The sequence below is a fragment of the Fundulus heteroclitus genome, unplaced genomic scaffold (assembly GCF_011125445.2).
Source record: "Fundulus heteroclitus isolate FHET01 unplaced genomic scaffold, MU-UCD_Fhet_4.1 scaffold_153, whole genome shotgun sequence".
Taxonomy (NCBI): domain Eukaryota; kingdom Metazoa; phylum Chordata; class Actinopteri; order Cyprinodontiformes; family Fundulidae; genus Fundulus; species Fundulus heteroclitus.
The window spans coordinates 335,913-351,254 of NW_023396565.1; the positions used below are offsets into that span (position 1 = coordinate 335,913).

General features: G+C 38.6%; 1 protein-coding gene and 1 long non-coding RNA gene across 2 annotated transcripts; both read left to right on the forward strand.

Moving 5' to 3' along the window:
* The first annotated feature begins 5,871 nt into the window (after window positions 1-5,871).
* LOC118558735 lies at window positions 5,872-6,752 on the forward strand. The gene is made up of 3 exons (XR_004928453.1): window positions 5,872-6,064; window positions 6,339-6,481; window positions 6,695-6,752. It is a non-coding gene; the product is annotated as an uncharacterized LOC118558735 (long non-coding RNA).
* Window positions 6,753-6,759: 7 nt separating this feature from the next.
* Window positions 6,760-11,830, forward strand: LOC118558738. Its single transcript, XM_036129302.1, has 12 exons — window positions 6,760-6,804; window positions 6,892-6,987; window positions 7,150-7,215; window positions 8,377-8,524; window positions 9,078-9,121; window positions 9,282-9,338; window positions 9,907-9,993; window positions 10,178-10,213; window positions 10,421-10,565; window positions 10,736-10,807; window positions 10,905-10,926; window positions 11,689-11,830. Exons 1-12 carry the CDS (start codon window positions 6,760-6,762, stop codon window positions 11,744-11,746), a joined length of 876 nt encoding a protein of 291 aa, XP_035985195.1. The 3' UTR covers window positions 11,747-11,830.
* The last annotated feature ends 3,512 nt before the right edge of the window (window positions 11,831-15,342 follow it).

Sequence of the window (15,342 nt, forward strand, 5' to 3'; positions counted from 1 at the left end):
TAGAGTTTAAAGACATTTTTTTATGGAAAACTGCTGCAGGTAGCAGGGAAATCGTAAAAAGGCAGTCAATGGGTAAGAACCAGAATGACAGAGGTAGGCAGGATGACCGAAGGGATAACCAGGGTCCATATTCTGAGAGCACATCCACAGTCAGAACCGGGTAATCAGAAATCCACTAACAGTCCAAATCAGAATCCGAGGGCTGAGTCAGGGCACAGATACAGGTCCGGAAACAGGCAGGAAAACAGGTCTGATAAGGACAAGGCAGGCTCAGAGAATCAGGAGACAAAACCGGGTCAGATCACAAGCAAGTAGGAAGACATAAAACACTGGATTAGACTCACTGGAGGCTCGAAATAATCTGGCACTAGTGTCTGGTCTGAGGACTGCTTCTATAGTGAAACAGGTGGATCTGATGAGCATTGATGAGAACGGGGCGGAGCTTCACAGGTGTGTCAGGTGGTAATCAGACCAGCACTAGTGCCGAGATTATGACAAAAGGAATACCCAGGCGGGTGGAGACAGTTGGAAGGCTTCAGGGCATTAGCTCACCTGAGCGGTACCTGACCACAACCTTTCTCCTTGTTTGCTCCATTTCAGAGAAATTCCTTGACCAATTCCTCCCTCTATCCCTCTCTAGTTCCATTCCGGTTTTGGCCCAGTTCTACCAAGTCTCTCCTCTGTCAACATCATCATGGTCGTCTGTAAGTACTCAATCCCTTGAACCTTCCTGGCACTCCAGTAGGACAAAGCTCTTCCGCTTCTGTTGCCGTTCTTCAGTCACCATCCAGCCTGTTCAACCCTTGGCCATGGACAATCCCTCCAGATCTGGAACTGCACCTCTGCAAGTCACTGATCACCACAGCCAGACTAACTCCCTCCGGTTCTTCTCTTACCATCCTCTTCTCTGTGACCAGAGCCATCTCAGCCAGCCAGATTTCACACCCACTTCCATAACACCTCCCTCTACTCTTTCTCAATAATCCTCCTTAACCATTTCACTGTCTCCATGTTTGTTGCTTCCAGGTCACCGATCAAAATAAAACCATGACACCATTACAGAGTTCACTTTAAGATAATTTTTATTTGTTTTTAAAAGTTTATATGGTTTAGCTCTGTTTTACCTCTCTGAGCTGCTTCATCGTTACTCTCCTGCTCGATACCTCAGGTCAGCTGATCAGCTGCTCCTGGAGGTGCTGAGGTCCAACAGGAAGATCAGAGGGGACAGAGCTTTTAGTGTGGCTGCTCTGAGTTTATGGAATAACCTCCCTATTCAGATCACGTGCCCCTTCAATGTCCAGTTTTAAAACTTTTCTGAAAAATTAAACTTTCTGTTTTCATTTTTTTACTTCTGTTTTTATATTTTTACTGATTTTGTTCACTGTTCTTAATTTATGCCCTTTGCAATGTTTCCTGATTTTACATGTTGCAGCTGCATTTGTTTTAAAGTTCCCTATAATTAATAAAGTAGTAGTAGTAGTAGTAGTAGTAGTCGCCCATTGAAATGCTGGAGATAGGCACCAGCACCCCTTGCAACCCCACAAGGGATAAAGCCAGTACGGAAATGGATGGATGGATAGTAGTAGTAGGAGTATTAGTAGTAGTAGTAATTAAAGATTAGAGGAACTTAAAACCGGCATCATACCTTTTTCTTATAACCATCAAAATGTACTTTATTTAAGATAACCCAGCTAAAAGGATTTAAAAAAGGGTTCTAGCAAATCCACAGAGGACTATTGGGTAACTTTTTGGCTTATTAATTATTGCATATTTTGACATAGCCATTCGCACAATGAACATGCAACATTTCTGTCTATTTCAACAGTTTCTCTTTCATTTCAAATAAAACACTTCTTATGTTCGACAACATTGAATGCAGCATTAGGTAACCCTACAAGGCTCAAGGCAGCACTGAGTGGAGGGAAGCGAGAGGGGAGCAGCGCATGTCCTGCTAAGTTATGCACTTGCTGCAGTGGGAATGCACATCGCTCAGTAAAATAGCACATCGATGATGAACAGTAATTAAAATATGACCAACAGAGCTATTTTTAATTATATTCTGCATGTCATTAGGGCCTGAGACATCCTGTACCGCACAGAGAACAGGTGGAAGTGGGATTAACCAGGCTGAAGTTACCGGTAAAAACTGAATGCTAGCTCAGAAGGAGCTAATTGTAAGTTAAAGCTGATTACTAATTCATCCAGCGAAAAGTGAGGTGGAGGTTTACTCTGATGAGCATCACCAAGGTCCTCATAAGAGACAGAGAGCAGAAGGACATTCACATGAGCTACAGTTAGACTTGTTTGTGCTCAGTCATCATTGTGCCCTGTCCTTGCTTTTCATCTTGCCCATCTGGAGAAGTTTTCTGGGCACTCTGAGTTTCTGACACAATGTAGCCTCCTTTTTGAGCTGCCGTGCCAGCAGAAGTGGTTCGGATGCAGCAGAGGTGTAGCATTGCCCTAATTAGTCCTTTTTTATTAAAAGCTATTCAACAAACATTCTAACTGTTATTGTTTGATGCTATGTCAACTAGGAAGGTGATTTTGTCTTGGTCTCTTAGTAGCAGAATTGCATGCAAATTAGTTTCTCAGGTGAATATATTCTGTTTTGTAAACAAAGATTAACTATAAGTGGTGCTGCTTCTTTAATATCTCATGCAAATAATTAAAGAAATTATGCTTTAAAGTTTTATTTGCTTTGGAAAGTATTGCACTTCAGGTGCAATACTTTCCGATATAAATCCTGTCTGAGTATTGATGTTACCTTTGAAAAGCCACAGGTTTTGTTGGTGTAAAACAGTTTTCTGTCTTTCTTACTTGCAGCACAAAAAAGCTGGACTGATGTGCATGTGAAGTGCAGAATCCACCTACCGTTTGTCAGGCTAAGCCTCAGACATGAAGAAGCTTCCTTCTTTTACTTCCCTTTTCTCTAGCTATGAAGCAACGCAACACATCAACCAAACCCTTTTATTTTGTTACGCTCAAGATAAAATCTAATGTATTGTAAAACAGTTGCTTTATACACTTTTTTTGTAGATTAACCCCTCCTTTTTTGTTCTTTGCTAGTTTAAACAGCGAGCATTAAAACATGTTTTTCTGGTTGTGTTTTTCTCTGGTCTTTTGTTTTTACTATACAACATTCAGCAGTAGAAGCTAAAGTCTAAATAATCCATTTTCCGGAAATTATATGAGTTTGCATACTTACATAAAACATAGTTTAGCAAATTGAGCCTTTTTACTTCAGACTGTTTACATTCAAATATGGAGTTTATAAATTTCATTTATTTTGCCCAAACATACAAAGAAACTCCAGTCTTGGTGGCTTTTAATTATAAATCAGATCAGATAAACTATGTTTGAATAAAAATAAAAGTTCTACAAGTTATAATCTGTTTTACTGAAAAACAAAGAGGATGAGAGCATAAAACATATTCTCCAGTTTGTACTTAAAACAGTTTTTACTTGATGTCTTTTCAGGTAAAATAAAGTAATAGCTATAAAACCATCAGACATGTAAGCCAATGTGAAGTCACCTTTTGAAACCACTTCCCTTCAAGTTGAAGCTTTTCAGTCAGAGGTGGAAGAGGGGCTCTTCAGAAACAAGGTTGGGAACCACTGCTGTAGATGATCATCTGATCATGAAGCATTTCTTAGATTATGTGTTTAAGTCTTTGTAGAGATCTTTTTCTATATTTCAAAGACAGGATATTCAAACAAAAATTGTGTGTCGGCTTTGGAAGTCAAATAAACATGAAAATAAAATTGCTAAAGAACTGTTAAATAACCGACCTATATGCGGTCTCCCCCAGGTTCATTATCTGATAATGTGGTTCAATTCAATTTCAATTCAATTTTATTTATATAGCGCCAAATCATTAAACATGTCATCTCAAGGCACTTTACTGTGCTGAAAAAGAGCATGAAAAACATCTCAGGATACACACTCAGGTTATGTGCAGGGGGCCAGGTCTAAACCACTACCTCTACTTTACATCCCACATGGAAAGAACCTATATGAGGATATATGCGCATATATGAAACCTATATGCGTCATATATGCGCATATATGCTGCATATATACAGCATATATGTGCATATATGACGCATATATATGCACATATATGCTGCATATAAGCTAGATTGAGGCGCATATATGTGCATATATGATTATATATATGTACATATATGCTGTATATAGGCTAGATTGAGTTGCATATATGTGCATATATATGTCCATAAATGCTGCATATAGGCTAGATTGAGGTGCATATATGTGCATATATGATAATATATGTGTACATATATGCTGCATATAGTCTAGATTAAGTTGCATATATGTCATTAGTTTTTAAATAATATATTTGTTATAAAAAACAAATTAGATCAATGTTGCTGTGTGTAGAATTTACAGGACAGTTGGAAAAATATGAAAGCCTGATTAAATCCTAATGTTAATGCATATTTTTTGAAAAGATATGAAGACCAATGTTAGATACTGTTTCCATGACCTGATTTCGTATTCAAATGGTGGGTATTTAAAAATAAAATTCTACATGCAATAAATTTTATCAAACAAGGGACATGTCATTAAAAACCTTCTACAAGAATTTACTAGAAAATCTTTTAAATTCATATTCACACAGGGTCCAAGTTGTCTTTGACGGGGTTGAACTCAAAAACAATTTTCACTAAGAAAAAACACTTAATAACGATTAGAATTTCATGCCTGAGGTGGGAAAACATATTTTCTGAAAGGTTTCTACTATCACATGAAATGATCAGAAATATAACTATTTGATGTAAAAAAAAAAAAAAAAAAAAAGTATGAGGCCAAAAGGCACCCAATTCAGAGACAATCGACCGGAAAAAGGATTAGTGATGGAGTTTCAGTATATACAGGAGAAATTCTAGCTTTGCTTTTAGCAGTTCAATGGGTGGAAGAGGTAAGACCATTAAAATCTATCATTTGCTCAGATTCTAGTTCATCATTAATCAGTTTGCAAAATAATCAGTCAGACAGTAGACCTGATATATTAATTGAAATACAACAAACGCTTTACAGAATAAATATGATGGGGTTAGTAGTACATTTTGTTTGGGTTCCGGCACATAACGAGATTAAAGGAAATGAAATGGCAGACAGAATGGCTAAGCAGAGTACAAATAAGGTAAGGGTAGATATTAATGTTAGTTTTGGTATAACAGAAATAAAGGGTATAATTAAACAAAAAGCCAAAGACAGGTGGCAAAAGTTATGGGATGAAGAAAAGAAAGGAAGGTGGCTTTATAAAATACAAAAGAGAATTGGACAAATGAGAATACCAGAAAGGAACAGGAGAGAAGAGATATTTATTTCACGGCTTAGAATGGGACACACTGGATTGAATAGATCATTATTTTTGATAGGTAAACATCAGACAGGGAAATGTGACTGTGGGGAAGATGAGACTGTGGAACATGTCATTTTGAATTGTAATAAATATTGGATTCAGAGAAACAGGTTGACAAGTAAACTTAGTAACATGAAAATTAAACTTGATATTGTTGATTTATTCCGAAAGGAATCAGGAAGCAGAGGATACCAGGTCATATTTGAGTTTTTGAAACAGAGTAGGTTGTATAATAGGATATAGTTTTTTTTTTTTTTGTCATGCGGTCCACACTCCATACCAGTTGGTGGCGGTAATGCTCACCTAAACGTTTTTTGCCAACCGCCAATAAAAATCAAGAAGAAGAAGAAGAAGAAGAAGACGATCGACCGCTACGGCTTCCCGTAGTTTGATGACGTCATCATCCATTTGACTTCGTCGGATAACATTTCGCGCCGAAAGATAGCGGTTGGGAGCAATAATGGCGATATCAGCAGGAGAGATCCGTTATGTTCTTCTAGAATGGACTGAGGGTGAGGACGGAGGGGCGCATAGTATTTTGCCCATCGACTGTGTCCGAAATTTTTCATTTAAAGAATTTCTTATGAGGACCGAAAAAACGGAGAAGCTGGTGGAATGGCGAAAAGGCCGCCAACCGTGGCCGGTGCACCGAGCCAGAATTGTTGAAGTGGCAAGTATGTTACAAGCTAACTTCATCTGATGTTATGTAGTTAACGTTATATAACGATATAATATTAAATGGTTTTGCTCGCACTTGAAAAAGTGTAAAATGGATCTTGCTGTGCCGGCTTGCAAGCTTAGCATTCTGGCTCATGTGAGCTAACGTTAACATTACTTAATTTGCTGATGTTAGCTTAGTCCAGTTGGGAGTTAATGTTCTATTTGGTAACGTTAAACATGATTAGACACGTTTGCAGTTCATGATAACGTTTCTATTCTTTGCACCAGAATTTGAAAAAACTCTCAAAATTAAACTGCGTGAGATCGAGATGGAGAAAGAAGACACACAAGGGCAAACAAAACGTCCTCACATCCCAAATTCTAAGTACAGTGAGCAGCAGGGGCTAACTGAGAAGGCTTCAAAGGAAAAGGTAACATAAACTGACTTCACCAATTGGTGCTATGCTTAAAGTTATCTCCACCTCTCTCTCTTGTTCCTTAATGTGTATGCATGTGTGTAGGTTTGTAATTGTCTTATCTATGATGATTTCATGTGCTTTGTTGACAAGATGAGCAAGTGCAAGGTCATGTAACATAAGTTAACATAAGAGTTGGGATAAAAGTCAGTCTCTCTGTCACTCAAGGTTGACAATCAAAAGGGAGGGGCTTCCAAATCCAAGCACCAGGTGGGTGAGAAGCAGGAGGGGTCATGACATACTTTCAAAGAACAAGGTACACAACCAGTCTGCATCCTGTGTGTTTTGTTACATTACAAAACAGCAGCTGTTATAAGGTATGAAAGCAGCACAATAGGGAAATTTGTCCCCTTTGTCCCGAGAAGCAGGAGAAGGTGGCAGAGGAGGAGGAAGAGGAGGAGGGTGAGGTAGAGGGTGAGGAGGAGGAGGAGGCGCTTCATTACAGATCTTCAAAGAACAAGGTACACTAGCAGTCTGCAACCAGTATGAGTTATTACACTGCAATACAGTAAAGATAAGTAAGACTTTTATAATAAAGTGCATTACCAGTAGCTGTACCAGGTATGACATCAGCCCAGTAGGCAACTTTGTCCCCTCTCTCTCTCTTTCTCTCTGCCTACCAGCGAACCAGCGAAGAGGAAGAGTGCATTGGGGATGAAGAGGACATAATACCACCGTCTAAGAAAAAGGTAGCCTAAATGATGACATCCATTGATTGGTGTATTACATACATAGATTACATGAAATACAAGATGTGGAAATTTCAAATTGTGTTTTAAGTAAGGAATAAACACAAGGAGGCCTGACAACCAGTTACATATAGCCAAGGGGAGAGGTTTATGCCCTAGACTCCTAGACATCCTCCCAGCCACTCTGAATCAACAAGGGCTGCACGATATTGGGAAAAAAATGCATTGCGATATTTTCTCCCCAACGATACATATTGCGATATTGTGAGCCATATCAATTCAGGCAAAAGTCAATAATTACCATTCCATGATATTAATAATTTAATTAATAAGCAAGCTTCATTACAGTGCAAAAGTAAAACACTGTTGGCCATCATCATAATTGCCGTTTTAAGTGATCATACAAATTGTCAGCGTTTCCCAAAAAATCCAAGCAAAGTAACGTTACCTCTTTTTGGTGAACATCCTCCTTTTTGTAGCCGAAACAGTCCCAAACAATGTTCCTCGAAGCTGCGCGCCTGCGCAATCGTGCATTGCTCGCACATTCTCAGTGCACAAGTAAAACTATGTAGTACATAAAATATAATTCACCATAGACGCATGAATTAATATTTAATTTAGACCTAGTCTAATCAAAGAAATGAGACTAAAAATTTGCTTTTTAGGACCGTTTTTCAACGTAGCAGTGAGTGACAGGTGTCCAGCCAATTATACGGTCTATTTATGCTACGTAGCCAATCATAGCATTGATAGTGCTTGTGTATGTGCCCTTCCCGTACATGCCGAGCCGGTTAGCTACAGCTAACAACAACACAGCGGAGTTATCCGCCGTTATAGACGTTATAATAGATCATAGAGGTTATAGACGCAACCCGTTATAATGGCGAAACGAACGGGCAGGAGCACACACACACACACACAAAGCTAAAGTTAAAGAGAACGAAATGCCTGTCGGAGTGTGTGTGTGTGTGTGTGTGTGTGTGTGTGTGTGTGTGTGTGTGTGGCGACAGCGTGCACATCACATGTTGCTTGCAGTGGTCCTCAGTTTGCTCAGGGGGCTTGTGAATATCGTTCAGCCCTAGAATCAACCATCCATTTTAGAAATGAAGTTATAAAATTGAATTTTGTTCTTCTCTCTGTCTCTCTGTCTCTTTTTCGTAGACAGCTGCTGAAGTTAGAAAACACCTGGACGAACAGATGTGGGAGAAAAGAAAGCTCGACCAAATGCAAAGAAATTTGCAGGAGTTGAGGAATGAACTCCAAACTCTTAAAAATGAAAATGAACGTCTGAAAGACATTATCATCAATCGTAAGTTTTTCTAATTTTATTATTATTAGCAGGGTTTTTTAAGGAGATGGATTTTTTGGTGGCAGAGAAGTATAAACTTAAAAATTTTATGGGCTGAAACACATGTTTGGAAAAATAAATGCTATGTTGTTAGCTGGTGAGGTAGTGATAGTGCTCACATAGCCACTCATAAGATTCAAATTAGAATTAAAGCTGCAAGCAGCGATGGACGGGCCCTCGCACGTGCAGCTAGTCGGGGTGTGAGCCGGCCTAACGGTCTTGAAGACAACATAGACCTATTTAATAGTATTTATATGTTGGGAGGAGGACACTACACAGTAAAACTTGACATTTTGTGGTGCCAGCAGGTGGCGCTATGGCAGTGGATGAATTCCCCTGAGGAATTTGAATTTGGGAGAAATTGGACAAAGAAAATTGTGTTCTGAAATAGGTTTCCTCTGCAGTGCCTTATCAATGGGCTAAGGGGGCTTGCATAGCTCTTTCAAAGACTAAGTTGCTGGGTGCTATTTTGATTTGAGGATTGTAATTTATTCTTGGTATAACTTCTTTCTAGATATCCCTCAAATTAAAAGTGACCTCGCCATTATTGCTCAAAAGGTAATTTCTTCTGATTGTCATTGTTTTTTAAAATTGTTTCTCAGGCAGAGCTGTAGAGAATTGTGATGTTGGGCTAATTTATAGTGTTAATTATTTCATGTATTTGCACTTTAATGTATTGAAGTGACTACCGTAACTTTATTTTTCTTTTATGGACAAGACTGGAAGGACTCCTGTGGAAGATCTTGATTCCTCCTTCTTGACTTTTGTGCAACCGGTGGGTAACCCCCTTGCATTTTTATTTATTTATTTAGTATACTGGTTACTTAAACAGCTGTATGGATTTGATTATTTTTCGCTGATTACTTTTGCATGTAACTTTAATTTATTGACATGTTTAATGTTTTCCAAGCCCGTAAATAAGAATCTATTGGCTTCCTTGGATGAATAAAAATTGTTGTAGAGTTTTACTACCGTATTTTCCGGACTATAAGTCGCTCCGGAGCACAAGTCGCACCAGCCATTAAATGTATAATAAAGGAAAAAAAAAACATATTTAAGTCGCACTGGAGTATAAGTAGCATTTTTTTGTTGTTGCTTTTGCGCGTGCATATAGTGAAATAACAGGCGCTCCGCTCTTCTACCCCCCCCCCCCACCCACTCGTCCGCGCAAAGCTTGTCTTCTGTTTGGTGTGAAAATAACAGGTGTAATGATATACCGGTAAAAATGTGAAATAATTTCACACACAAGTCGCTCCAGAGTATAAGTCGCACCCCCGGCCAAACTATAAAAAAAACTGTGACTTATAGTCTGGAAAATACGGTATCTTTCTTTCTTCTCTAAGATTCCAGAAAGGAGATCGAGCACAGAGGAGACCGAGCCCTTTAAAAAGAGTCACATGGTGACTGAGCTCTTTGGAGAGACACCACAGGTGTGTGTAACCCTTTTATACCTCAGATTTTTCTGTACTTATTTTACTTAAGGCTCCAACTGAGCTATAAGGATTTTTATATTGGGATAGTTAGTGGTAATATATAATTTACTTGCCCCACATGCATAAAATTGTTGAAGTTTTACAATTGTTGAATTTAACAATGTTTTTCTTCTCAAACAAGACTGCATCAACAGCTGAGACCTCAGCAAAAACACAGGTGAATAACATATTATGTAGTAATACATATTATGTGCTTTGTAGAAGCCAATTAGTGTTATAAGTTTAGGGCAATAATTATTTTGTTTTATATCTTTATCATTAATCTGCATTTATAAAACCTAATTACTATTGGGAAACTAAGCATAAGAATCAAAAGGTTTCTAAAAGTTATAAATGAATATTGTGATTTGAAATTATTTTTTAGATTGAAGTTATAAAGGGCTCTGGAGTGTTTTGCCAGGCAGAAGCATGGAAAGCAGCCCGCCTTGCCACCTCTGCTACTGCCATGGTGCGGAATCTGCTAATGGGCACCTTTGTCCTGGAGACTTTGCTGAAAAGCAACCTAAATGGTACAAAATAAAATGTTCCTAATCTCTTCTGTCTTGGAAAAAAAATCAGTCATAGTCTGTGGAATTAATTATGACTGTTATGTTTAATAGCTCAAGAAAACGTGATGTGTATATTAAAAAAAACAAAAACTCTTACTTTCTCCACCTTCATTTTGAAATATTATTTTAAGGTGGGAAGCCAACCAGAGGGGATAGGGAGCAGCTGGTCGCCCTTGACCAAATTAAAAAGGCAGCCATTATTGGTGAGTAAATGCATAATGCGTTGACAAGGGAAAACAAAACTTTAAAGACTTTATTTCACCACTTTAACCATAGCATACTTGTATCAATGTTTATCAGGCATCAACAGAGACTGTATAAGGTAGGGCACCCATTATTTTGACTGTATCTGCTTAGCACCTATAATACTAATTCATCGTTTGCTCACTTCTTGATCCTACCTTTTGTCTTCTTAAGCCACATTTCTGGGGTATTGCACTGTAAGGTGTGTTGTCCTCTATTTTGTAGGACATATAGTGTTGCAAATAACTTCATGGCATGTTGTCGTCTGAAGGGTTAATAAAAAAATCATATTCACCCCTCCTTCACCCTTAAACCATTCTGTGCTGTGTTTGTGCCTTAGTTTGTCTTTACCGGTAATGTATTTGCTTGATTTTAATGCGTATCTTATTTCTCTTTGAGTAAACCTATCATGGCAGCTCGCCAGTGGAGTGGGTCAATGGGAGGCCATTGTAAAGTATTTTGGGTACGGTTGGGTGCAGAAAAAATGCTACAAAAGTGCAGTTTATTGACAACGATATATGTTTACATGTGTAAAGTTTCTTACATCAGATTAAAAATTTGAGGGATTAGAAACTCTGAATCACTTTACATGTTAACAAATAATCCAAAGTGCATATGCATCAAGCCTTATTCAGAATAATAGCATGTGATGTTTCCAATCAGAATTCATTTTAGATTTAGAGTCCAATCAGAATCTTTCAATTGACATGTTTACATGACATATTTTTTATCATGGTGAGCCCTTTATCCAAAATATGTGTCCAATCGCAGCAAGCAGTAAGCACTTTGGGTTCCTGATGAAGTGGTATTTTAATATTTATTTTTTTTTGGTCTTCTCTAGATGCTACATTGAAGAAGTGGCCAGCAGCCAGCCGAGGGCAGATAGGCACATCCATTAATTCAAAGCTCACAGAGCTGAGAAGATCCACAAGATAATTTCTTGGGGGGTATTTCTGTTACTTTTTTTTGTTCTTGTACTTTGATTGTTCTTATGTTAATAAATAATGTTAAATTTCTGCATTTTGGGCTATTATTTATGTTGCCTAGTAGCTATGGATTTTTATAATTTTGCTAATACATAGGTAAACAAGTGCATATATGTGTGGATTGATATATATAAATGTATCAGCGGATATAGGTACATGTATGCACATGATCTACACATATAGGTACATGTATGCACGGATATAGATACACACATATATATATATATACATATATGTACATATAATATAGGAAAACTGCCAATTTTATATATGTACATATATGTGGTATTGCATATATGCACATATATGTACATATATGTACATATAATATAGGAAAACGGCCAATTTTATATATGTACATATATGTGGTATCACATATATGCACATATATGTACATATATGTACATATAATATAGGAAAACGGCCAATTTTATATATGTCACATATATTTAAAACCTATATCAAAACCTATATTAAAACATATATGTTTATATAGGTTCTTTCCATGTGGGATGTGCTGTGGTTTATCAAAGATTTGGATTAAATTATTCTGGAGTAGTTAAGACATTTTTAATACATAATACAGGAATTGTGAATCTTTACACATAATCCACAAAAAGCAAAAACAAACAGACGAACTTCATTGTCATCTAGTGGTAGATTTACAATGCACATTTGAGCCTTTGAAGGAGAAATAAGTAAGATGTTCACTGCAAGATCAACACAGGATGGAAGTAACATTAACATAAACGATTTAAATGTGAAAAACGAAGGATTTAAAAGCAAAATATGTCCCCTTTTAAGAGGTAATGCGGTGAGTTATTGTGTTAGAGCCCACTATATCCATATGTCAGACAAGCAAAATACAGACTGGGATATAAGGCACAAAAATTCTAAAACAATGCTTTACATTTGGATCCACACCAGTAAATTGGTTTGAATCTGTGTATATGAATGTTTAGCATTTTATTATAAATTACAATTTGGATCCAAGTTAATCAAATACTGTGTTTTTTTCAGTAACTTTTGGATCCTTTATACTCAATCACCACTTAACAGCATTGAAGCAACATATGTTTTTCTTTAAACATGAGAAAATTTGAGAATCGTTGGTGAATACTATAAATTCAAAGTAGCAAGAACAGAAAATAAGACAATACAGAAAACCGTATTTGAAAATTCGCCAAATTTTGAATAAAATTGCCCTCAATGGAAACTTTAGGATTTTATTGGAATCAATTGCAAAATAGTTTCAATGTGCCCCTTAGTGAGATAGGCCAACAGCTATATTGTGGAAATCTTCAATTTGCCATCCAGTGGTAGAAAAAAATAAAGACAACCAAAATTGTAACATTTTACTAAAATAGAATCCATAAAATTTACAACAAATTTTGAAGAAGATAAAAGACACTATTCTATTATTAATTTTGACCTATTTTAATGTTCATATTTTTAAGTACATTTTTGTCATAAAATTTGAGCATAAAATTCAAAGCAACTTGACGAGGGTCACCGGGGACCCACTCTGGAGCCAGGCCTGGAGGTGGGGCATGTTGGCGAGCGCCTGATGGCCGGGCTTTTAACCATGGAGCCCGCCTGGGCTCAGCCCGAAGAGGTGACATGGGTCCCCCTTCCAATGGGCTCACCACCTATCAGGGGGGCCAAAGGGGTCGGGTGCATTGTGCAAGGGGTGGCTGTAGTGGGCGGAGACCTTGGCGTTCCGATCCTCGGCTGCAGAAGCTGGCTCTTGGGACGTGGAATGTCACCTTTCTGCTGGGGAAGGAGCCAGAGCTTGTGCGCGAGGTTGAGAGGTTCCGACTAGAGATAGTCGGACTCACCTCGACGCATGGCTCTTGCTCTGGAACCAGTCTCCTTGAGAGGGGTTGGACATTCTTCCACTCTGGAGTTGCCCCTGGTGAGAGGCGCCAAGCTGGAGTGGGCATACTTGTTGCCCCTCATCTTGGTGCCTGCACGTTGGGGTCCACCTCGGTGAACGAGAGGGTCGTCTTCCTACACATTTGTGTGGGGGGACGGGTTCTGACTGTTGTTTGTGCTTATGCACCAAACAGAAGTTCCGAGTTCGCAGCCGAGTGTGAAGCGGCCGGGATGAGAATCAGTGCCTCCAAATCCGAGACCATGGTCTTGAACCGGAAAAGGTTGGGGTGCCTTCTCCGGGTTGGGGAGGATGTGCTGCCCCTAGTGGAGGAGTTTAAATATCTTGGGATCTTGTTCAGGAATGAAGGGAAGATGGAGCATGAGATCGACAGGCGGATTGGTGTGATGTCTTGCTGTGAAGTGGGCGCTGTACTGATCCGTTGTGGTGAAGAGAGAGCTGAGCCAAAAGGCGAAGCTCTCGATTTACCGGTCGATCTACGTTCCTACCCTCATCTATGGTCATGAGCTTTGGGTCATGAGTGAAAAGAACGAGATCCCGGATACAAGCGTCTGAAATGAGTTTTCTCCGTAGTATGTCTGGGCTCTTCATTTGAGATAGGATGAGGAGCTAAGTCATCCGGGGAGGACTCAGAGTAGAGCCGCTGCTCCTCCACATCGAGAGGAGCCAGTTGATGTGGCTCGGACATCTGGTTAGGATGCCTCCTGGACGCCTCCCTGGTGAGATGTTCCAGGCACGTCCCACCAGAAGGAGGCCCAGACGGAGACCAAAAACCATAGTTTAAAGACATTTCTGTCTTCAAACTATGGAAAACAAGTCCAGTTGCTTTGTTTTTTGCTCTTTTTGAAATACAAGTCCAGTTCTTTTATTTTTTAACCTTTTTTTTGATTGAGCTAGTAGCTTTGTTGTTAGCTACAGTGAAAAGGATGAGCTTTCATTAACTTCCCATTGGTCAAATGTGCGGCTTTTAAAGGTTTCCCTCTGCCGTCTTATCAGTTCAAATATATTATTTTCAGATACATAATCATATAAGAATAAGAAACCAACATCCTTAAGGTGAATGATTTTTCATTTGACAAAAAACATTTTTTAAATTTTATTTTATCAGGCCCAATGGGCTTCAAAAGGAAAGCAGTATCTGTATGGATCACTGCTGCACACGGTAGGTTATTCCATGAGAGCGATCTAATAATTATATGGAAACATAACCTCACCGTCTACAACAGCCTCCTCAGCTGCAAGTTCAATCTAAAAAACTCACAGAGAAAGAAATGGCAATTAGAAGGATTTTATTGTCACAATAATTTAAGTCTTTGGCGCTCAGACCTCGGCAGGAACATTAATGCTGAATTATACTTTAATATGCATAAGTAGATGTATGAGAACAGGGATGTTGATGATAGTGAGGTGAATGGGAGATGATGATTAGGTGAATGAAATGAAAAAGTAGAAGTGAGCAGAGATGCTTTCTTGCGGAAGATGTCTTGCATATGCTTTCTTGCGGAAGATGTCTTGCGTATGCTTTCTTGTGGAAGATGTCTTGCGTATGTTTTCTTGCGGAAGTTGTCTTGCGTATGCTTTCTTGCGGAAGTTGTCTTGCGTATACTTTCTTGCA